Source organism: Solanum stenotomum, chromosome 12 (genome assembly GCF_019186545.1).
Source record: "Solanum stenotomum isolate F172 chromosome 12, ASM1918654v1, whole genome shotgun sequence".
NCBI lineage: Eukaryota > Viridiplantae > Streptophyta > Magnoliopsida > Solanales > Solanaceae > Solanum > Solanum stenotomum.
Genome location: NC_064293.1, coordinates 30,257,181 through 30,280,546, shown reverse-complemented (window position 1 = coordinate 30,280,546; position 23,366 = coordinate 30,257,181). Strand labels below are relative to the sequence as shown.

General features: G+C 35.2%; 2 protein-coding genes across 5 annotated transcripts; both read right to left on the bottom strand.

Annotated features, from left to right (window-relative positions):
* Positions 1–487: 487 nt before the first annotated feature.
* On the bottom strand, positions 488–11,273 carry LOC125846456 (ribosome biogenesis protein NOP53-like). 4 transcript variants are annotated; one of them, XM_049525873.1, is made up of 13 exons: positions 11,076–11,273; positions 6,503–6,675; positions 5,611–5,780; positions 5,394–5,442; positions 5,281–5,306; positions 3,871–3,951; positions 3,672–3,782; positions 3,472–3,554; positions 2,124–2,243; positions 1,909–2,031; positions 1,588–1,654; positions 1,407–1,486; positions 488–823 (listed from the first exon to the last, which is right to left on the bottom strand). In XM_049525873.1, the coding sequence occupies exons 2-13, from the start codon at positions 6,666–6,668 to the stop codon at positions 817–819; spliced, it is 1,083 nt and encodes a 360-aa protein (XP_049381830.1). In that variant the 5' UTR covers positions 6,669–6,675; positions 11,076–11,273; the 3' UTR covers positions 488–816. The 4 variants fall into 4 exon arrangements, with proteins under 4 accessions (XP_049381830.1, XP_049381829.1, XP_049381827.1 ...); XM_049525872.1 differs by having other exon boundaries at positions 6,503–6,672; XM_049525870.1 differs by having other exon boundaries at positions 11,113–11,273.
* A 946-nt stretch (positions 11,274–12,219) lies between these two features.
* LOC125846460 (choline-phosphate cytidylyltransferase 1-like) lies at positions 12,220–21,888 on the bottom strand. The gene is made up of 8 exons (XM_049525880.1): positions 21,612–21,888; positions 21,104–21,217; positions 16,426–16,521; positions 16,115–16,157; positions 15,675–15,830; positions 15,351–15,431; positions 12,737–12,835; positions 12,220–12,574 (listed from the first exon to the last, which is right to left on the bottom strand). Exons 1-8 carry the CDS (start codon positions 21,788–21,790, stop codon positions 12,419–12,421), a joined length of 924 nt encoding a protein of 307 aa, XP_049381837.1. The 5' UTR covers positions 21,791–21,888; the 3' UTR covers positions 12,220–12,418.
* Between the last annotated feature and the right edge of the window lie 1,478 nt (positions 21,889–23,366).

The window sequence follows — 23,366 nt, the reverse complement described above, 5'->3', positions numbered from 1 at the left end:
TTATGTTGTCAACTCACACACATACTGTGTGGTTAAACATACATATCTTTTTATAATGTAGATTCTCCTTCATCACCAGCGAAATCATAATTTTTACTAAGGCAATTTAAAATATAGAAAGATAAACACATGGGGAAGTTTTAGCTCGAATTCAAAGAGTTTCATGCCTTATTAATCAAATTAGACATTACTAGTAGCTAGGTACATTTAGTATAGCGGAACTTGTACAACATGACAAGCCCATGGAGAAAAATGAGTAGAAGATGTCGTTCAAGTTTTGAAATTAGAATTAGTGATATCGACTTGGTCAAATGTGATAAAATAAAAAGTCGACCTAATTAGAGTAATTAAAAACTTTGGGGTATATATTAAAATTTCAAATTCTTATGAAAAGTTAAAAATGCTGACTGGGAATCATTTTTGGTTCATCAAGAGGAAAATTGTAAGAGCAGTCATGAAACACCAATCAATCTTCTGCCTCCAGATATATCAGTATCAGTTTTTGCTCATTTGCCAAATTTAGTAATCAATTAAAACAGCAATGTCTTCAAATTACTAGTTTTTGCTCCAAAAGCAAATTGACTATGACTATAAAATATTTGGTGTAATAAACCATGTATCAGTCAGATAAACAGATCTACATATCCATTTTGCTAACAGTAAGAGCAGCCAGCTCTCCCACTCCAAATTTGCAGACATAAACCAACACCTTGCTTGTCTAGAGTGTCTCTCATCCAAGTGCTCGGGATGATGGTCTCATATGGCGGTGATGAAAACATTTTATCTGTGTTACTCTGCAATTCACTCTGATGAACTCTATTTCCTGCACACATATCATCATCCCAGAAACAATTAGCAAGAAATGTTTTGATGCTCAGTATGTTTCTTTTGAAACAGTATACAAAATGGCATAAGGACAAGTAGGTCGATACATGCAGAGAAAAGATGAGTTCTGTTACTTGAAACCTAAAGCAGGGGAAGTTGATGCATTGTTATCATTACTTTTCTTTTTTTACAAAAGAAACAAACAGACAGAAGCTTTAATTTTACATTGAAATGAAGAATTTCCAACTGACCAACACTGGAATCAGGAACATGAAGCTCACTATCAAATTACTAGTTTTTGATCCCAAACAATTGGTAACAAGTTTTGGTAATTTCCCGCACATTTTGTTGGCCCCAAGTGTATTGTCAAAATTTATGATCAACTATGATGCCATAAGGAACGTGCACAAAGCTCACTGTCAAAAACTTTAAAGAAAAAGAGATTACTCCGCAATTGTCTCAGTGTTACATGGTTTACACACACTTCAAGACAACATGCAATACTTTTAATTTCAAATAATAAGCAAAGCCCAAACCAGAAAGCCTGGCTTAATTTCAAACAACAAGCAATCTTTACTAACCTGCTACTCTTTTTTGAAGGAACAACTAGTCCCCTTTTCTCAAGGCTTTTAAACCGATCTCTTGCAAGGGTGCAACATCCCTGTTCGAAACAGAAGACAAATCACATAAGAGAAAAACCTTGAAAATAGAAATAAATGTGACAACAGCCAATTTAGAGAAAATTGAAATCAGGAATGCGACCTTTAATTTACGGAGGGAACCAGTAATCTCTTCAGACAGTAAAACCTGAGCAGGAGCAGGCACAAATCTGAAATGACAGAGGTCATTAATCTTTTTGTCAACATCGAAGTTATAGCAGGAGTAAAGCAAAACCACAAGAAAATGAGTCTCATTGCTCAGTTCATGCAATCATCATTCTTTCAAACCCCAAGCTCCCAGTTGAAACATTTTTAAGAGTTACAACCATAAGAATTCCTTTGAAATCTGATGTTCTATAAAAACACTTTTTCACAGCAAATCAATTGTTGAAATTTTTTTACTTCAAAATGAAACAGCACATACTTGCGCTTTCCCAAGCGTGGTGGACAAGATTTTAGTTTTTCTTTTATAGCAGTAACACGACGTAGATGTCGTTTCTGTTTTTCTCCTTCCTCTCTCTCTATTTCTTGAATTATATCCGGTAAGCTGCAGGCACAAGAACATATCAGAATCTATACAAAAGGCAAATTCTATTTAACTGGAATATGATTAGCCTGATAATCCAAATATTAGCGAACCTATCAATCTCTTTGGAGAGTTGTGCTGCTTTTGTTGCTTCAGCTTCTGCTTTCAACTGTTCTTTGCGTCTAGCCCGTCGATTCTTCTCAACTTGTGTAAGCATTTTGGGCTTTTGCGGTCTGAATAAAGTTTAAAAAATGATGTATAATAACATTTAGTGTTAAAAGAAAGATCTGACGACTAGCAATAATGCACTCAATGTAACATGGATTGCCAACGAAGCTGAAGATAGCGCACTGCAAACTTTCAGAACACATAACTGACTTACAAAAAAGAAAATCTAGAACACTGGTTCACTCTACAACTGATCATCATTAGGACATTTGGGTCATGACCACCAAAGGAAACAGATATGATGTCGGATATCACACTTACTGGGGACTTAGCTCGCAATCTAACTCAGCTAGATTAAGGATCAAACCTCTTTACATTTAAAAATATGATTTCAGATGTAGTTGACTTAAACTGAAGTCTGAACATATCCAAGCAACCAAATATTAGTGATATACAATGTACTCATTCAGCATCTTTAACCAAATATAAAGGATGTTCCTTGCACCCAAGGGTGTGGCCTAGTGTCAATGAAGTGGTTGAGAAGTCTCAGGTTCAAAACTCAGTGGAGACAAAAAACACTAGGTGATTCTTCCCATCTGTCCTAGCCTTGGTGGAAGAAAATAAGAACTACTACTAATGCTGGAAATAAGAGCTTCTTCCCCACCAGCAGCAAAAAGTAAACAAACAGAACAGGGCAAAACTGGATTCAAATAATAAGGATGAAGGAAGCATGAGGTCTTAGACCATCAGTGGTAGCGGTACATGTATCGCCTTTGACCTCATAAACATCCATCAGCTTTGGACTATGTGAAAACTATTAAACATGCAAAGCCACATAAAATGAGATTGTGTTTCTAGTGATCATGAATGAAAAGGAATTGGAAGTAGAATGCAACAATTATAAGCCCCTAAACAAAAACGAGGACAAGGCAACTCATGTTAGCCTTGTAAAGTTATAGAAAAAAATTTAGGACTTCAGGCTAATTGGGTATAACCAGTGTCCAGAGATTGAAATGTCTGGACACTGGTTAATTATGTGACACTAGTTAAAAAATTTAGGCAACTCATGTAGATTTAACACATCGAACTGTCACATAATTAATTTCTCTGAAGCCTAAAGCCTAAAGATTCTCAAAGAAGCCTCTATTCACTATACAAATATGAACAGACACAGGTGAGTAAATTTTAAGTAAAAGTATAATTTTAAGTACTCCAGAATACTACGCTAGCAAGGAATAAAACATGTTTCAACCGCTAATACTGTCATGGCAGACGAGCAATATAGAAGCTTACCTTTTATCCAAATCTGTTTTTCCATCTTCCACTAGATTTTCATTCTCCGTGTCACTCCCACTGTCCGCTTCAAGGAAATACATCTGAGGCAAATGAATCTTCAGTGTATGCTTTACCGAGTATAAGAAAACATAGCCCATGATGCATCTGCAACAGCTATGGTCAAAAGTACTAACAAGAAATTAATAGCTTAAACTTACATCTTCTTCATTAACTGCTTCTCCAGGAACAACCAATGGAATAGGCTCCGGCCCCAATTCATTTCTATAAATTTTCTGCATTTCATCTGCAACAGCACAAGCTAGTGCATCCTGAATTGAGAAGACACGGAGCGAATTATTAATTGCATGGACTAGGAGCTCGGTAATAGCAAAATATGACATACAGAAGAAATTTTACCTGATGACTTTCGGATGGTGGATTGAATGAGCATCCTGGAGGCTCAACTTCCACAGCAGGTATAACAGAAGTCTTGGGCTTCTGTCACAGGCAATGCATATAAAATTGATTACCTATACTAATGCAGATTTGTCTCTTTCCTTTTCGAAAAGTAAACTGATGCAAAATTGTTCTAGGAAAGTCATAAGTTTACAATTCAAATGCTCGAGCTTTAGGACAAAAAATAAATAACATACACAGTTAAGATAATAAAGAAATGAAACTAAGAAGAAGAAGACAGGGAGGTACAAAAAATAAACACCGAGGGATCGCTAGAGACAAGTTATGCGAGGACTGTACCGTACGATTTGTATCTTAGGGATTAGAGTAATACAAGGATTATAATGCATGAATTATATTGTAGGTTTAAATACGTGTTCTGTTTAATTTAAGAAAATGATCAAATACATGACAGCTATTTTGGTCATTGTAGTTGTTTTAATACTGAGCTTATAACATCATAGTAATGCAACCAAACAAGCTTGTACCAGCCAACCCACCCCAGCTGCTGAAAAGGGAAAATTATGAAAAGACTTCACCCCGCAACGGCAGGAAAGTACATAAAATCAAACCCTAAAATGCAATCACAATCTAAACATGCATCACATATTTTGATCAAGATCTTTAGACAGACTAGAGCATCAATAATGCTAAAACGAAGGATTTCAAATTGCCAAATTAAGGAACGAGCAAAATGGAAAAGAATCTCTTTTTGGATGCATGTTATCTTATTCGACGAAATCTTGTATCAGTTACAGATCATTGTATCTGCATAATCTAATTCGTCAAAGGAAGTGGTGAAAGTGCGTCGAGTGAATGGAAAACTAACTGAATCAATCAATCAACTATGCATCAATCACAAACATAGTTAGGGTCAGCTATAATGGTTCACCACATCCATTTTGCTTTATTTAGGTCCATTACCTTCCACGATAAAGGATCTTTTATATCCAATCTCATGCCTCTTTTTTCCTTTATTACTCTCATCTATCCCTCTGAGAGGATAAGCAATGCAGAAGATGTGCAAGGAAAAGGTTCATCGCAAAGATGCTTTTTATATGTGATGTTTTCTTGAAAAATAAGAGATTCAATTGACTTGAGATGACTCATTTTTTAAGTGGACTAAGAAGTAATCACTGTAAGGCAAAAATAGTAGTGCTCATAAAGAAAGACAGGTTGCATTAATAAAACCTATAGCAGGTATTGCATTACAACTTATAAGGACAACATCCAGCTGATTTAAAAATATGTTTTTCATGTAAAAGGACACCAAAATTGAAAAGGAAGTTCCGGACAAGTGGCCACAAAAAAGATAAGGAGAGGAGAAAAGAAATAAAAAATTTCAAATACAGGTAGGAGAAAAAAGTGTACCTTTTTGGTTTTGATGACCAGTTCACCTGCAACAATGCAATGAAGGCCGTATTAGAAAAGTCATTTTACTACAAAAGTGACGAAGAACAAAAAGGCACTAATCACAAGGGTACCTTTGTCATCCCAAATGTCAACCATGCCAGAGTTTCCACCAGACAAATCCTAATCACACAAAATTAAGAAGAAATAAACAATGAGGATCCATTAGTCATTTGCACTCAAAAGAATAGATTTTTCTCCTATTGAGAAAAGCACATTATGGCAAGGAAGCATCAGCCATAACATCTTGCACTTGGTGAGTTGAACATTTAAAATGAAATAGTGAACAACCTTTTGACCCTGTTGAGCAGTATCTTTGGCTATCTGAAGTTTACTTTTCTTCTTGGACTTCTTCCCAGTTGAAGAAGGTACAGGTTCAACAAAGGCATTGCTTTGTAGTATACTATCATATCGAAGTACTTTCTCCCGGTGTTTTTCAATTTTCCGTTTGACAGAAAGATCTGGATTGTAGACATAAAAACTTGTCATTTAATCATTGAAGAAGGATTCGCCAACAAAAAACGACAGAACTGCAGTAAAGGGACAAGGAAGATGCACCCATGATGAACATCGATATAGTACTTAAGGTGATTCTAAACTGCCGTCTTCTATTCCTAAAATGTCAGTTACTATCTCCAAATTTCGTCAGGCTTCATATTACACCCAACAATTGGATGGGAACAGGAACCATTGACTGAAAGTAACACCGAAACAATTGTTCCTGAAATGTTGCTGCAAGTCTAAAACAGACATGAACATTCAATCTGCTCTCAAGATTGAATTTTTTCCATAATTACAACTCTATGAGATACCGAATTATTTTGTCTACTTGTCATAGTACACAATACTCTTGACTGATTCCACCAAAACAAAATTCTGGAGGAGATTATCAGAGCACCCAGTTATTTCCCGTGTACCAAAAAATTACTGTTAAAGAAACAACCATTTTCAAGTGTGGGGCAATCCAGTTATCCAACCAAACGTAGTTCAGTACATCTGTTGAAACAGTAAATAGCATACATGCCAATCCATCTAAAGACTATATCAACTGCTAGAACATATACCTGAACGCCAGCCTGATGTCAAAATCGGCTTCTTCTTTTTTTACCTTGCTATGTACTTGAACAAAAGATATTTTCTGGAAATTTTCAACCGGGAAAAAAAATGCTGAAAAATAGAATACCTCTGGATTTGTCGACATAAAAGAGAGAGTCACTGGGAACTTGAGCAAGAGAACCGCCGGAAAGAGCATCTTTAGTGGAGTTGTCAAAGAAATCTTCAATATCCTCCGTACTTATGTTCGCTCTCCATGCCTTCTTCCCTTTCCTTGAACTCTTATTCTTCCCCATCTCTCTACTTAACAAGTGTGGTAAAAGTCATATTGAAAACATGGTTCCAAAACAGATTTAGCATTAATGTAAAATACTCACTTGAGACTTTATACCTCTTAATTCCTAAGTGATCAAGTAGCAAAGTCAAAGAGATGACTGGACAGTGTTAAGAATAAATGTGTCAAGATTTGGCAAGCTAAAACTCACATAGAATGGGATATGGATCTCTGACAGCTGCTGCACAAACAGGGAGGGCCAAACCAATCTGGAAAATTATTACCACTAAATTCTTAATGGATTTAGTCTTAACTAATGATACTAAGGTTCATTATTCAGGATTTAAGAAGTGGTAAGCACAACGAAGAGAGCAACAAAGTCCCTGAACAATCATGGGTTTATGAACAGTGAAATGAAGAAAATAATCGCAAAAAAAAAAAATTGCATAGGAAACTGCTACTCCCTCTGTCCTTAATTACTTGTCCACATTTCCTTTTTTAGTTGTCCCTAATTACTTGTCCATTTTGACAAATCAATAAAGGACCTATAATACCCTCAATTAATTACTTTGAAAAAGGTAGAACTTCTTGAATATCTTAAGTTTTTAATTCATTCACTTCATAATTAATAGGGGTAAAATGGTAAACTCACTATGTCAATTATTGTTTTCTTAATAGGTGTATCAATTCAAAAATGGACAAGTAATTAGGGACAGAGGGAGTACTTCTTACTCACAACTTAAAAAATAAAGAAGGGTGCTACGTTCAGAACTTCAAAAGGGGCTCATGTAGTGAGTTTAAACATACTTAAGCCATTCAAGACTAGGAAGGGGTACCATTAATCTCAAGTAAGCAGTAACAATTCTCTTAACTGCCAACTCTTTTCATTTTTAAAAATACAAACACAACCAGAGAGCATAGTTTTGAACAAAATTGATCTTTTCTTGAACAAAAATAAAAATCCTCTCAAGTTAAAGGGGAACTTAAATAAACAAAGAGACAGATGTTACCCAACCGTTTAACGGGATATGATCTCTTATGTCACAGATCAACTACTCAAGCATAAACATGAAGGAAAGCTTAACAAACTAGGCTCGCAAACTAAGCGTGGCAATGGGACTGGGACGGACCGGAACCGGTAATTCCGGAAAAAAATATGTATACCCGTCCCGGACCGGGTCCCAACTGCTATATTTAAAAAAAATAAAAATTAATTATTAAAATTAAAAAATTAGGAACATTACTCAAATAATATTAAAACTTTTATAATTTTAAAGTTAAAAATTTATACTTTTAAATACAAACTTTAAAAGTATAAAAGTTTAAATTTCACACTTTACTTTAAAACTATAAAAGTTTAAATTTACCCTTTAAAAGTTTGAAAATTTAAAACTATAAAAGTTTAAATTTCACCCTTTAAAAGTTTGAAAATTTAAATTCAAACGAAAATGTAATGCAAAGTTTTAAACAAATAATTAAGTAGAGACTAATTACTCACAAAATAAATAATTAAATGCAAACAAATAAATAACTAAATGAAAAGTGAGTAAGTAGACGTGTATGACCGAAAGCCGAAAATTGAAGCTCCAATTTCCAAATTCGTAATTTTAATGAGAATAAGAGATTAGAGACTTTTGAGAGAGTAGAAGATAATATTTTTGTGAGTGGAAAGAATGAAAGATTGGGGGTATTTATAGTTTAAAAAAAGGATGAAAAGGTTGGGTATTAAAAAAAGTTTGGGGGGGGGGTGGGGTGTTAGGGAGGTGTAAAGGGGAGTTATGGGGGTGAAAGAGCCGTCGGTGGGGCCCAAAACCCGTTGCCCAATGGCTATATTAAGGAAAAAAAACTGAATCGGACCGGACCAATATATCCCGGTTTTCGTCCCGTTACCCCTCCCGGACCCGCTAGACACCGGCCCTAACCAGTACAAGCCGGAACCAGCACCTCCCGGTTCCGGTTCCGTTGCCGTTGCCGTTCCGTTACCGGTCCGGTTCCGGCTAGGGCCGGTGTCTAGGGGGTCCGGGATATACCGGTTAGTCTTGGTCTGGTCCGGTTCTTTTTTTAAAAAAAAATCTTAAATATAGCCGTTTTGAGAGCCGTTGAGAGTCGTTGGGCAACGGGTTTTGGGCCCCACCAACGGCTCTTTCACCCTCATAACTCCCTTTTACACCTCCCTACCCCCCTAAACTTTTTTTAATACCCCAACCTTCTAAAAACTACATTTTCATCCTTTTTTTTAACTATAAATATCCCTGATCTTTCATTCTTTTCACTCACTCTTCTACTCTCTCAACAACTCTCAAAAGTCTCACTCAAGTCTCTACTTTCTAATCTCTTATTCTCGTTAAAATTACGAATTTGGTCTTTGGAAATTGGAGCTTCAAAATTCAACTTTCAATTTTCGGCCATACACGTCTACTTTTTTAAGTAGACGTTTGGTACATTCGTTCCAACTCACTTTTCATTTAGTTATTTATTTGTTTACATTTAATTATTTATTTTGTGAGTAATTAGTCTCTAGTCTCTACTTATTTATTTGTTTAAAACTTTGCATTATATTTTCGTTTGAATTTAAATTTTCAAACTTTTAAAGGGTGAAATTTAAACTTTTATAGTTTTATAGTTTTAAAGTTTGAATTTAAATTTTCAAACTTTTAAAGGGTGAAATTTTAACTTTTATAGTTTTAAAGTTTGAATTTAAATTTTCGAACTTTTAAAGTGTGAAATTTAAACTTTTATAATTTTAAAGTTTGAGTTTAAATTTTCAAACTTTTAAAGTGTGAAATTTAAACTTTTATAGTTTTAAAGTTTGAATTTAAATTTTCAAACTTTTAAAGTGTGAAATTTAAACTTTTATACTTTTAAAGTTTGTATTTAAAACTTTAAAAGTATAAATTTTTAACTATAAAATTATAAAAGTTATAATATTATTTGAGTAATGTTCCTAATTTTTTAATTTTAATAATTAATTTTTTTTTTTTAAATATAGCCGTTGGGACCCAGTTTCTGGTCCGGTCCGGGACGGGTATACATATTTTTTCCCGGAATTACTGGTTCCGATCCCGTTGCCACGCTTAATCTAGACTAGACGAAATCACAACATACAAACACTGTATATCCACATTACCACATATGAAGGGGCTGCCGCTAGCAGAAACATAATAGAGTTCAAATAAATTATAGACTTAAGCTTAACAAGACTAATCACTCATCTCACTGACCTCTTCATACACTATTGATCCTAAATGGCATCTAATGAACATACATCACATTTAGCACTCAAAGGAATTATGAGCAAGTGAGTACTAGGATTAGCTACTGATCTCGAGAGCTAGTTCATATTGTAAACAAGCTAACCATTTCTTTTTCTCATTTAGATCTGATAAAAAACACACAAAGCGTAAACACTTACGAATCAAAACAATAAAGAAGATAAGATTCTAACTCTAGGATTTAGCCCTTCTTTTCATTTTGATGGTTCCAAACTCACATTGACATCTCTATATAGACGTAGACTAGTAAAGCCTGGTAACGACTGCATGTATTGCACATTTACAATCAGGGGCGGCTGTATGCATTGGAAAATAAGGCACTTGCCTTAGGCCCCCAAATTTGAGGGGCCCCGTTTTTTAGCAATAATAAGATAATTAATCAGTACTCTTAAAAAAAAAAAAAAAATGTATAGTCCATTTCAATCTTTATTTACTTTTTTTTTCTTTATTTGCTTTCTTGTATCAAATTTCGGTTCGGTTCTTCGGTGTCCAGTTTTGAAATAGTGTGCACCAAATACCGAATCAAACTTCGGTTCAGTGTTTTTAAAACGGTTTTTTGGTGCAAATGAGAACAAAATTATCAAAATATTTAACTTATAAACTTAACATGAAAATTCAAATAAATACAGGCTCTTAGTCTCTTAATGGCTCTTTTTTTATAACACTCTTCTCAGCCTAGCAGCCTAGCATTCTTCGGTGTTATCAAGTATCAACATTCAATATCTAAGTAATAAGTTAACACTGCTCTTAGAACTATGAACTAACTTAATAGGCTGAACTATGAACTAAATTTGTTCTATTTCAAGGTAAACTAACTTAGCAGGCAGCCACTCACAGGCTCGCAGCAGTGCAGCACGGGTCACTTGCACACAATACTCTGGAACACAATAGTCTAACCAGTTGCCAGCACCACAGCAGCCATGCCAATTGCCAATTGGCAAGTTGCTTAGCAGTCAAAAAAAAAAAAATCTAACTTGGCAAAACACTTCAGCAACAGCAAGCCAGCAACACAATCCAAAAAAAAAAAAACATTACCAGGCACTAGGCAGCCAGCCCAACAACATTCAACACAAGAAATCCATACGTAAAACAACAGAAATATCTTAAAATTTAGCTTGCTGTTTTGCTGTAGGCAGAGAAGAGAGACCGGGAGATACATACTAAAAATTACTAAGGTGAGACGAGGTAGCTTACAGTCCGTCACGCTGAGAGATTGAGAGTCGACAGACGAGAGTTTTGCTGCGCCGCTGTGCTTGCTGGTCGCCTACACAGTGACTGTGAGAGTTCAGAGAATAGAGAAGAGAGGGCTGGAGGCTGTGGCCTGTGACTTTTGATTTAGGAATTAGGGCTCCAAAATTTAGGAATTAGGGCTCCAAATACAAATAGGCTAAAATCTGATATGGGTTGGGTCAAAATATATAATTAATATAAGTATTTTAAATTTATTTAATAAAATTTCAGTTTTTTGGTGCACCAAAAAGTCATGACCCTTACATTGAATCAAATAACTGAATTTTCAAAAGATAAAATCTACACCAAAGAATCGAATTTGAAAAATTGAATTTATTCAATTCGATTGGATTTATATCCACCCCTAATTAAAGGTATAGTTCACTAACTTTAGTCTTCATTTCTAATGTAACAATTATTTTAAGCTAGAATGACAATTAAAATGTGATGAAAGAAATATATATATATACACGCCAAAAGGGTAAAGATATCTAGAAAATCTAATTATTTCAGAAAACTAGCAAATCGACTATGGTTTGGATATTTTTCTTTTCTTGCGTTGTTTTGCTTTCCTTGTTGGGGAAAAAAAAAAATCTAAATATACAATTTAAGCACATAAATAATGTGTTTTGTCTTCACTGTAGTTAATATACATCAATTTATACCATTGAAGCATACATCAATTTCAGGCACCTCTCAGCAAGTTATCCCAAATATTTTCTCACATATTCAATCGAGGAATTTTAAGAATTCATACACACAAAGATGACCGGAATATCCAATAGTTTTAATATGTGACTCACGAAATGAGATGGTTTATGAGAGTTTTAACTTGTAACTTATTCACTCTGGAGTTATGATTGAGATAAAGTTACATATAATATTTATGTAGATATTAAAATGTTTCATTCAGAACAATCGCTAATTATGCCTTGGCATATTATAATATAAGTAATCCTCTTGAACAAAAAAAAAAACATGCTGATACAAAGAGCATAGTCATTTTGCCAGAAGATACTTGATCCCCTCAATAAAAAGCTTAGTGCATCAAGAACATATGATTATTCATCTCATATTTAGACAAATCACTCTGATTGACAGCGTTACGGTACAAGACTATGCTTGATCACGGTTTACAACACAACTAATTACCACTACATTCTAACAAAAGAAATCACGCGCATCCAACGTTAGACATAATACATCTTCATCCAACTTGATCCATAAACTACATTTTACATCACCACATAACATGAGAAAGTGAGCAACCCTAGTCTTCATCTTCACCATCGTAGTATTCTTCATCATCGTCGCTGCTCCCGTAATAGTAGTCATATTCATCATCATCCTCTTCTTTGTCATATAGAAGCCCTTTTATACTCTTGGTCCTCATCTGCTCTTGAATTCGGTCTCTTATGACAGTTCCCTGTTGAAATTCCAATGCGTATGGTATGATCACAAGGGCAAATATAAACCACTCTCATTCATGTGTGAGAGGTGCTACTGGAAAACTGTAGGGGATTGAACACCAGATAGAAACAGACAAGAGGAAAAGGGAGGGATGGGAAAAGCGGCAGGGAGATCTTACCATTTTGTGGCAACCCTCTTCAAACATCTCAAGGAAACCAGCAACCAATCTATCAGCATTCTCCACCCAAATATTTCGATGCTTTGCTACTGTTTGTATCTGCAACAACTAGTCTTTTTAACGTGTTTTGTGCTAGAAGACTAGAAATAGCTTCTACTGAGAAAGTGATGGTTCTTCAATGACGACAAGCATCTGTCTTATGTTTATTTCATTAACATACGAAAAAGCTATCAGAACTGCTACATACTGCTCCATTTTTGGTAACACTGAGTTACAAAAGACATAGTGAGAATAATCACGGAGAAGAAAGAGCTGTCTTTACTCGGAAACCTAGCATATAAGATGAAAAGTAGCTTTGTCTATCATAGTTTAGCACTTCAGCTCACTCTTCAAAAGTCCAGATAATTGCAACTTCCACCATCTCCACCACCCAAATTCTACAAGGTGATAAACTATAACGAATCGGAAATTAATACTCCACCTGTTCCAATTTCCCCGATCATTGTACATTTCAATTTCAATTAGTAATTTTGTGTCCAACTCTAAACAGTCCTTACCAACTTATACATCTGATCATATATGTACTATCTATTCCAACAAATAATATAAAAGAACGGGGTTTGGATGCGTTGGCAGTTCATTCCAATTTATGTTAAGGCATTTGACTAAAAGGAAGCTTGAAGTTCATTTTTTTTAAAAAAAGGATGATTTTTGAAACTTGTCGTCTAAAATAAGCTATAGAAATTTACGTGGCGATAAATCATTTCAATAGGGATAAAATGGAAAGTTTGAAGTTAAATTTTACTAAATTTGAAAAGATGTCATTCTTTTTGGGACCAACTAAAAAGGAAAGAGTGTCACATAGAGGAGTAGTAATTAGTAGAATAGTAAGAGGAAAATTTACCCAGAAGGTAGTACACATTGCAACACAACATTAACCATAATCGGATGCAAGCTCAATGATAGAAATAAATATATATACTATCCCTATTAAAAAAAAATATACTTATATACTATTAACCGAGCCGCATCATAATGGGGAAGCAAACCGCAAAAGCTCACGAACACTTCATTACAGTTTGAGAAAATTACTTATACTAATTAAAAGCTCCAGGCTTCTCAACAAATGAAACCATACCAGTGTTGATTTAAACAAAAGAACCATCCACCTCCTAAAACAAACAATTCGGTCAGCAAAGATATCTACTTATGCATCTAAAAGTGGTTGGACATCACCCTACTCATAAGAGATAGCAACTAAATGCACAAGCATTGATCCAGGCTAATATAGCTAATATGAAAATGTAGCTATTGTTTTGTATCCAAAAGTTCCTATGCATGACATAATACGAATGCTTCATCTCCTTGGGGACAAACTTGACCTTATGAAAATGTTGTCAGCTTTAAATATAAAGGATCTAATAATACGAGAACCTACAAGAACATGTCAGTTGTACAGCGATGATAAAAGATTAGAAAACCTAACACTGACATATAATGTTGATATTCCATTATAGGATGTGTTAAATCAAGTCGCCTACACTTCATAATATTCGCCACCACAACAACAACAATATACTAGTATAGTCCCACAAGTGGGGTCTGGGGAGGGTAGGGTCTATGCAAACCTTACCCCTACTGCCTACCTTTGTGGGGTAGAGAGGCAATTCAATTGTATCCTCGAATTCAACCTTACCTTATATACTATCATATTGTTTCCCGTGCTACCCCTTCATTGCTCAAAGTGTCATTTGCACAATATTTCTATGTGTTCTAAATGCCTTCTATGTGGAGAGAAAATGAAATAAAGAACCATCTATTATTTATCCATCGCAAAGTTACCAGTACTCTGAGGCAGCTCTTTAGTCTTGTATGAAAGGGCTCAAATGGATAATGAATGAAACAAATAGCCAACTATTTATCCATTGCAAAGTTACTAGTACTCTGTGGCAGCTCTTACCGAGTATGAAAGGGTTCAGATGGATAATGAATAGAACAAGTAGCCACCTACTTATCCATTGCAAAGTTACCTGTAATCTGTACAGCTCTTACTGAGTATGGAAAGGCTCAAATGGATAATTAAGAAAACTGCTGAGTTGCTAGCATGCTGGAATGATCCAGACAATTTTGTAAGGCAGAAGAGATGGTGGAGATTTATTCCTACATGCATCTGGTGGACAATAGGAAAGAAAAGGAATGTGTGGTGTTTTGAAGATGTAGCCGACTCAACAGAAGACTATAAATATATTGAATATATTTTTGTTTCATTTTCGGTGTAAGGAGGGCCTAGCAGAAGATATAGAGATTATGTAGTTGACATTATTGGGTCATTGTAACTAGTTAAGGGATCGGTTTATGTTTTTTTTTGGGTTCCTGTAACTATGTTTCTCTTATATACTCTTTTGGTTATATAAAATATGGTTACCTTCTTTTAAAAAAAATAATTTGCACAAACGATAGAGGACATAGATCTCAATATCCTTTTTCCTTGCTTTTTTCAGATAATTGCTAAACTATATTCAAAACCACATATTCTATGGAGATTGGAGACACTTCTGACAAGCTTGTATTCAAAATAGAGAATTGAAAAGCAGTCAAATAATTAAGAATATACCTTCTCTTCCACTTTCTCTTGTTGTTTCTTTACTCTCTCATGCAACTTTTTCAAACCCCTGTTCACTCTCAGCCTTTTTTCCTGAAAGAAGCAATAATGAAATTAATACCTGGCAAAGCAAATAATGAAACAAAATGTAACCTTTGACTCTGCGCCATTGATTCTACTATTATTAGTGAGGAATAAAGCTAATGCTAGCAGAAAGTCTACATCATTCAATTAGCACACTTATTCTTTTCATTGCATTTGCAAAATAAGAAAACTTCTTTCCTGAGAAAGGTAAGGTATAATTACATCACCCAATCAAAACACTAAAGAGTATACCTTCACATAGCTCAGACCAAGATCCGTTCTTGAATATCCTCGGTCCAAATTGCGCATCACATATTCATTGTAGTCTTTTACAATCCTCATTATTAAATCTGAAGTAGATATTCCATCAGTCCGCTTGGTCTCCAAGAACTTACCAATGGACTTAACCTAATAACACAGGTTTTAAAAATATTCACATTACACATGGCTTCACAGCAAGCATTAAAGAGTGAATATCAAACTAGATATCTTATACTGATTAATAAAGGATCAACAATGAGCAAATTAAGACTGACTTTCATACAGCATGTTAAAAAGATGAACAAGTTGCAAATCACCCTGGTTTATGCACAGAAAAACTCTGTACAGACACAAGCTAAATTGTTTAAAAGAAACATCAAATGAATAAGGTAAAAGTCGCGTATGAAAACTGAAGTTCATTTTGGACTTACATACTCGTAAACGTCATTTCCAGCTCCACTTGCATCCGCATAACTGACGTGTACAGACAAGAAGACGAAAAATTAAAAGAAAAATATCTATGAACCCAAAATGAAACACAACACAAACAAATAAAACAAAGATAATCACACAACGGGGGAAGACCTTAAATTAGTTATGTAAAGCTAAATCCATCTTAAAGTAAAATAATGAATTAGTCAGATAAGGCATATCAAAAGCTAGTCTAAATATAGTTCCAATGAAACAGGGACCCTTATGCAAATCAACAGAAGTAAAAATTTTATGGGACGTTTTGCCTTACGGAAGAGCATCATGTGCCACATAGTCAATCCGATGTTTCTCAATGAACTCTGGGGTAACAACCCAAGGCGCATCTGGAATAACTTCATCAACCCATCTGCATCAATGCAAACACAATTAACCTAATTGAAAACGCACCATAACAAAATTGAAGATAAAGGCAGATATCAACCATTAGAAGCTACAATATTAGAACCATCATAAGCGACATTTTTTTTTCCAAAGTAACAGGCTTGTACTGATAATAAAATCAGCACCTGGCAAGTGCTGATAACTTTATGTATAACTCAAAAAGAGAAAAAGAAGAGAAATCTAATGTAATAGTTACTTGCAAGCCACCTATTAAATCTATCCAGTCTCATACATAATCCAAAAATTCCTGTTTACACCAAAAATAGAACAAAGAAAGACGATTCATCTTGATCTTCAAAATATAACTGCTTTTGTCTTCAAAATATTTTGAGTTTCTTTCTGTCTCCGTCTTTCTCACCATTTATACTACCAATCCATTTCACATTGATCAGAAGCACAAAAGTTTATCAGCCATAGGCCACAAAAACTAAGCTAACACTCAAGAGCTGATGAACTTCAAAATTTAATAGGACAATTTACAGGGGAGAGATTGTGCCAACTATACAACCATAAAAGACCTTCAGCCTCGAGAAAATAAGTAGGAGTTGAAATCCCATTAAAACATCTACAATTCTTTTCTGTCCAGACACATCAAAAGATACAGGCAGGAATCAATGTGATGGACTTATCAACTTTCGATTTAGACCAGCATTCATAGGCCTCTTTTATGCTTTGTGGCATAACCCAATTGCAACCAGAAATAGAGAAAAACATGCCCCAAACATCTGTGACGATTGTGCAGTGTAGCAAAAGATGTCTATTGAAATCTAATTTGTTTAGGCATATGAAGCATCTACTGATTCTGAATTTTCCTTCTGTGGAGTTTATCCTGTGCAAGGCATGCTTGTAAAGCTGTGCAGCTAAAACATATGATCTTGAGAGAAGCTTTGATTTCCAGATATATTTCCAGAGCCACCAATCAATTATCTCATTGTAGGAGAGCATAGGTGAGCAAAGCCTTCCTTCACTGAATAGGGACCATCCTTCCATTTTAGGTTGTCAGTAATACATGACATGACAAGAGTGTTTTAATTTAAGCCATAACTCTATAAGGTGAGGCAGTTCCCAGTCTTAAATATTCCTCCTGAACTGTATTTTCCAGCAGTTATTTTGCCAATTCTGAGAGATGGTGGAGTTATGTTCTGAGCTTCTGATACAAGCTTGGAAAGTCATTCTTTAGTGTAGACCCCGCTAACCATTTGTCTTCCCAGAATTAAATGTTGGTACAATTCCCAATTTAAAGGAAGAACTAGGGGAAAATTCACACCATAACTTTCTGATATTCTTCCAGAGTCCCACACCATGAGGTCTTCTTGAAAGATTGTGCACCAAGGGCTTTGATAACCAGGTATTGCCTTTGAAGCCATCCACAAAGAGTTCTCCTCCTTGCAATACCCCCACAACCATTTCATAAGCATACATTTATTCTGAATGCTAAATTCCTAGTGCCTAGACCTCCAAGCTGCTTAGGCACTGTGATTTTTTCCCATCTAACATGTTTAATTCATGGTTCTTGGCTTCTTGTTTCCCCCTTTCCAGAGAAAGGTTCGACTTATCTTGTCGAACTGCTTGACAACTTTGTAAGGCAGTGGTATGGAAGACATTTGGTATGTGGGAATGCTATCCAAAATACTGTGTATTAATGTGAGCCTTTCCCCATAGAGAGGTTTTGCCTCTGCCAAGATGCAAGTGTATTCTCAAACACTCCACTCCAAACATCAGGGGATCTGAATTTAGCACCTAGAGGGAGGCCAAGATATGGAGTTGGTAGTGAAGTAGTACCATGCAACAACATAGAATAACTTCTTTTCCCTTTCTGATGCATGTGTCCTGAACAACCTCTTTTCTTTTCCAATTATCAAAACATGTATCTAGTGTAACGGCCTTCTCCTTTTTGATTTAGATTGTAGTTGTTCACTCAATTCTCACATTTTAAATAGGTCATTGCCGAAGTTATACAGTCTCTCGGCTTCAAAAGCAGCAGTAACCACTGCATTGTCATGTTCTTGAGCAAAAATGCACACAGCAAAGGATGGTCTTGATAAGAAGGTTGGTAAAAAGGAATAAGGGGTTTCAATGCAAACATGGGGGATAGACAGAGTCTAGCTATCTCACATCTCCATTATGCAGATGACACGCTAATATTTTGTGATGCAGACATCAGTCAATTGAAGTTTTTAAGAATAATATTGATATTGTTTGAGGCAACTTCAGGTCTACACATTAATTGGGGCAAAAGTTACATCTATCCAGTCAATGAGGTACCTAGAATTGACAGTCTGGCAAATATTTTGGGAGGAAAGATAGGGGAGCTGCCCACAATATATTTGGGAATGCCTCTAGGAGATAAGAGCAAATCAAAAGGCATATGGAACAATGTACTGGAGAAAAGCTAGAAGAAGCTTGCCAATTGGAGAAGTCAGTATTTATCCCTGGGTGGCAGAGCTACTCTCATCAACAGTGTTCCTGATGCTTTGCCTACCTACATGATGTCGGTGTACCCTATGCCAGCAAGTGTAAGAGACAGATTAGATGCCATTAGAAGAAATTTTCTTTGGCAAGGAAACTGCGATCCAAATAAGCACAAGTTTCACTTGGTCAAGTGGAATGAAGTTTTAGTCAGCAAGAAAGAAGGGGGACTAGGAACAAGGAATCTGAAAATACAAAACCATAGCCTGCTAATGAAATGGCTGTGGAGATTTGCATCACAAGAACAGTCGCTGTGGAAAGACACCATTAAGGCTAGATATGGAATGGAGACAAGGTGGATCAGCAACATAGCAACACAACCATATGGCACCGGAGTGTGGAGGACAATCAGGAATCTATGGCCAAAACTTATAAACAAGTGCACAATTAAGATAGGAGATGGTGGAAAAACTCTATTTTGGGAGGAAGTTTGGGCGGGACAAGCTTCACTTAAAGCTAGTTTCCCTGACCTATTCAACTTGAGTCTACAGAAAGTGGCCACTGTCGAAGAAATGAGAGATGCTCAAGGTTGGAATTTAAAGTTCAGAAGACCTTTAAATGATTGGGAGGTGAATAGAATGGTTGAATTTCTAAATATCCTGGAACGATACAAGGAACTCAGTAACAGGGAAGACAAACTGTTATGGGCTCCAGATACACAGGGGAGATTCTCAGTTGGAACAGCTTACAGAAACTCACAGAGGACACACACTCAATTAAGCTACTAGCCATGGAAAATGATCTGGAAAGTTAAGGTGCCCTTCAAGGTGGCCTGTTTTACTTGGCTCTTAGCAAAACAGGTTGTTCTCACGCAGGATAACCGTATGAAGAAGGGCTTCGATTTGTGCTCCAAATGTTTTTTTTGTGAATGTGAGACAGAGACAATAAATCATCTCTTTTTACACTGTAAGGAGACAGTGAAACTTTGGCAAATTTTCATCAATAAAAGGGGCATCAGTTGGTCTATGCCAGGAAACATAAAGGAAGCTTTGGCATGTTGGAATCGGGATGGAAATCAGTCGGGTCACAGGGAGAGATGGAAGATTGTCCCAGCCTGCATTTGGTGGACTATTTGGCTGGAAAGGAATCAAAGATGTTTTGAGAACAAGAGCTGCTCTATGGAGAAGATGAAGCTGAAATGTTTAGCTCTTTTCTATTTTTGGTGGAAACACGAATATCCTCATGAAGATGAGGATATCACTAGTATGTTAGAGTCCTAAACGAGTTACATAGGAAAACAACAACACTTTTGTATTTCTGATTGTAAGTATTACTGGAATACATCTTGAGTATTCCTGTGTTTATAATGCAAGCTACCTTTTCAAAAAAAAAAAAAAAGGAATACCTAGAGTAAGCCTCTTTGTAATTTTATCATCTTCTACCATTGATAAACAAAAAAATAAATTGAGATAACCCCTAAAATTTTTGAAATTAAGGGCTTAAATTGTGATTTTTCAGTAGAAGAAGCTACCAGTAACACATACCCGGCATATTTACGCAAAAACCGTTACCTAATCTTGAATCGATGTGATCCCCCAAAAATTTAATGATTTTGTGTGCAATGTAGTCCCAAGTCCCAACACAATGGCCTCCCCTTTTACTTTGTAATATAGCTAACAATGTCTTTCACTTTTCTACATTCTGTAAATTTTGCATCTCCCTTCTATGAAATTCATTATCTTATTAAAAAGATGATCTTCACACATGCTAAAGTACTCTCATCCTTGTGTCTCTTATTTCTCACAACAGCAAGCATTTTTATACAAAATAGCTAGAACTGACCTCAACTATTCATCTCATTGGCATCCGAAAGGAAAATGAACAGACAACTACAATCATTTTAAAAATCAAAGTTACCCTCAATATACACAATTTAAGAAACATCTACATAAAAACAGAAGTTCATATATTTGTGAATGTATTCAGAAGACATCAGACAACTGAATGAATCTCACCCCAGCAATTAGAGATACTCAATCATTTCAGTATTACCAAAGAAGAAAGATCATTTCATTAAGATCTGAGTGAAAAAAAAAAAGTTAAACTTTAAACAAAATTGACAACCCCATAAAACCAACCTGCAGTGGCGCAAAGATTCATATCGCTCCTTTTCGTTCATAACAGTTTTTCCCTTGAATTTGTGAGTGATTTCATCATTGCAGCATCCAACAAGAAGCTGAGCGTTAGGCAATCTACATTCAGGCAATAAATCACTCAGTCCAAGTAAAACATATGTTCAATTTCACAAATTCTTCATGGCTCAACAATCATACAACTAATAATATTCCAATAAGAATCAAAAAACAACTTAGACAAACACCTATTTCGTTTTCTTCTTTTCCCGACAGCTAGATACTTTATCACGTAGGTATCGTTAAGTCTTCTCACCTAGGCTTACCTAGATGAGAAGAAATCAACCAGATTTCTCATTGGATCCCTCTCACAATCACTCAAAAATCCAGTATCACAATAGAGAATATAAAAAGGCATGAACCACAAAATTTTAATTTTCATAATAGAGGTCAATTAATAATTCTAAAATCATATGGAGAGTATTACGCCGGATGAATAGAGGAGAAAACATACAGTTTCTTAGCTTGTTCGAGGGCGCGAGCATGTCCGAAGTGAAAGAGATCATAGATGCCGTCGGCGTAAATACGAGCCGGCCGATCTGTTGGCGGTGGATTCGGTGGGATCGGCTTCAACCGTCGCTGCGGCTGTGGTGGTGGTTCTAATTGTGGATCTTCTCCTCCTCCATTCTCCATTACTATATTATTTCGGCCTTTTCTTCTCTCTCTTCTCCAAAAAATGACTTCTTATTTAACCTCTTTTGTTTCTTCTGCACCCCACACTCAACACTCCTCTACCACACACACAAAACACGGACTACTCAGCCGACTACTACTCCCTCCGTTCCAAAATAATTACCACGTTTTATTTCTCGAAAATCAATTTCAATAATTATAAAAAAATATATTACTCTAATAATATGTTTTGTATATTTAATTTAATGATAAGGATTTGATACATATCGCTAATTTTTAATTTGTTTTCAGATTATTCAAAATGTAGAGTTAAATGTGAATTAACTAACCAATTTGACGGCGAAATCGGCCAAATAAGTAATCTATGACGCTCACCGTATTTTGTGATTAAATAATAATGAGATTTGTTGGTTACTACTAACCACTAGATTGATCTTTCCGGTTATTATTATAATAATAGCATATCAAAGTTATCATATAATGGTTAGTATTTTTTCATCCTTAATGAAAAGTTTTGAATTCGATGGAGTGAAATTTTTTATTTTATTTTTAATCAAAAGTTTTGAATTTAAGTTCTCTAAGTATTGAGTTGTCTTTATTAAAAAACGTTTTATTAAAAAAAATTAATCATTTTGAGCTCTATGATATCCTGCATAGATTTTTATCTTCTTTTCATAATTTTCTTTGGTGACGATGCTATTTTCTGATTTATATTTTTGGTAAGGTACAAAAAGAAAATGGACAAAATGGAGTGGGAATGAATAATTGAAAAAAGCCTCGTGGTTTGTGGGGGTCCTAGTTTATTTCTCCTTATTTTGACACGAGGCATCATGGGTCCCAAATTTATCCAAACTTTTATGTTATTGTTATTGTTCTAATCTAAAAAAAGGTTTAGAAGGAAGATAGAGAAAATGTTGAATTATTTTAGTCCTTTATATATATCATTTTATTCAAATAGTCTTTAATGTATATATAAAGAGTATAATTTTGGTCCTAATCTTAAAAATTAATTGAAAACATAAAAATAACTGTTAAATTTAACTGTGGGTCCCACACTCTTCTTCCTCCCTCTTTCTTCCGCCATTGCTTCTCCTTCATCTTTTTTCTTTTGTTATTTCTTCTACGATTTCTGCTCCCAAAATTTTCTCATACACACAAAAATTTCTTCAAATTTCAAAGAATATTCCTAATGTTTTTGTTTTCTACTATGCCCATTAAAATTTTACCATTTAATTTTTAAAATAGAATGAAAAAAATGACTTGAAAAACTTACTAATTTTGAAAAGGAAAAAACAAAAAGAAAAGCTATAATCCTCCTCATAGATAGCTTCAACAAGAGAGAAAAAATGGAGTCTTTTATTTGATTTACTTAGTTTACATTTGTTTTAATGATCTTGGTTTTCTTCTTCTTCTTTATGTATGATAATGGAAGCTTCTGAAAATTTTGTTTCAATGGAGATAAAAATGGGTGAGGTGTGTAGTATTTTTCTTATGAGGATATAAAGCAGGAGAGAAAATGGCGAAAGAAAGAAGTTGAGGAGACGGGTCTGTGGTGGTAATGGTGAAAGAAAGCAGA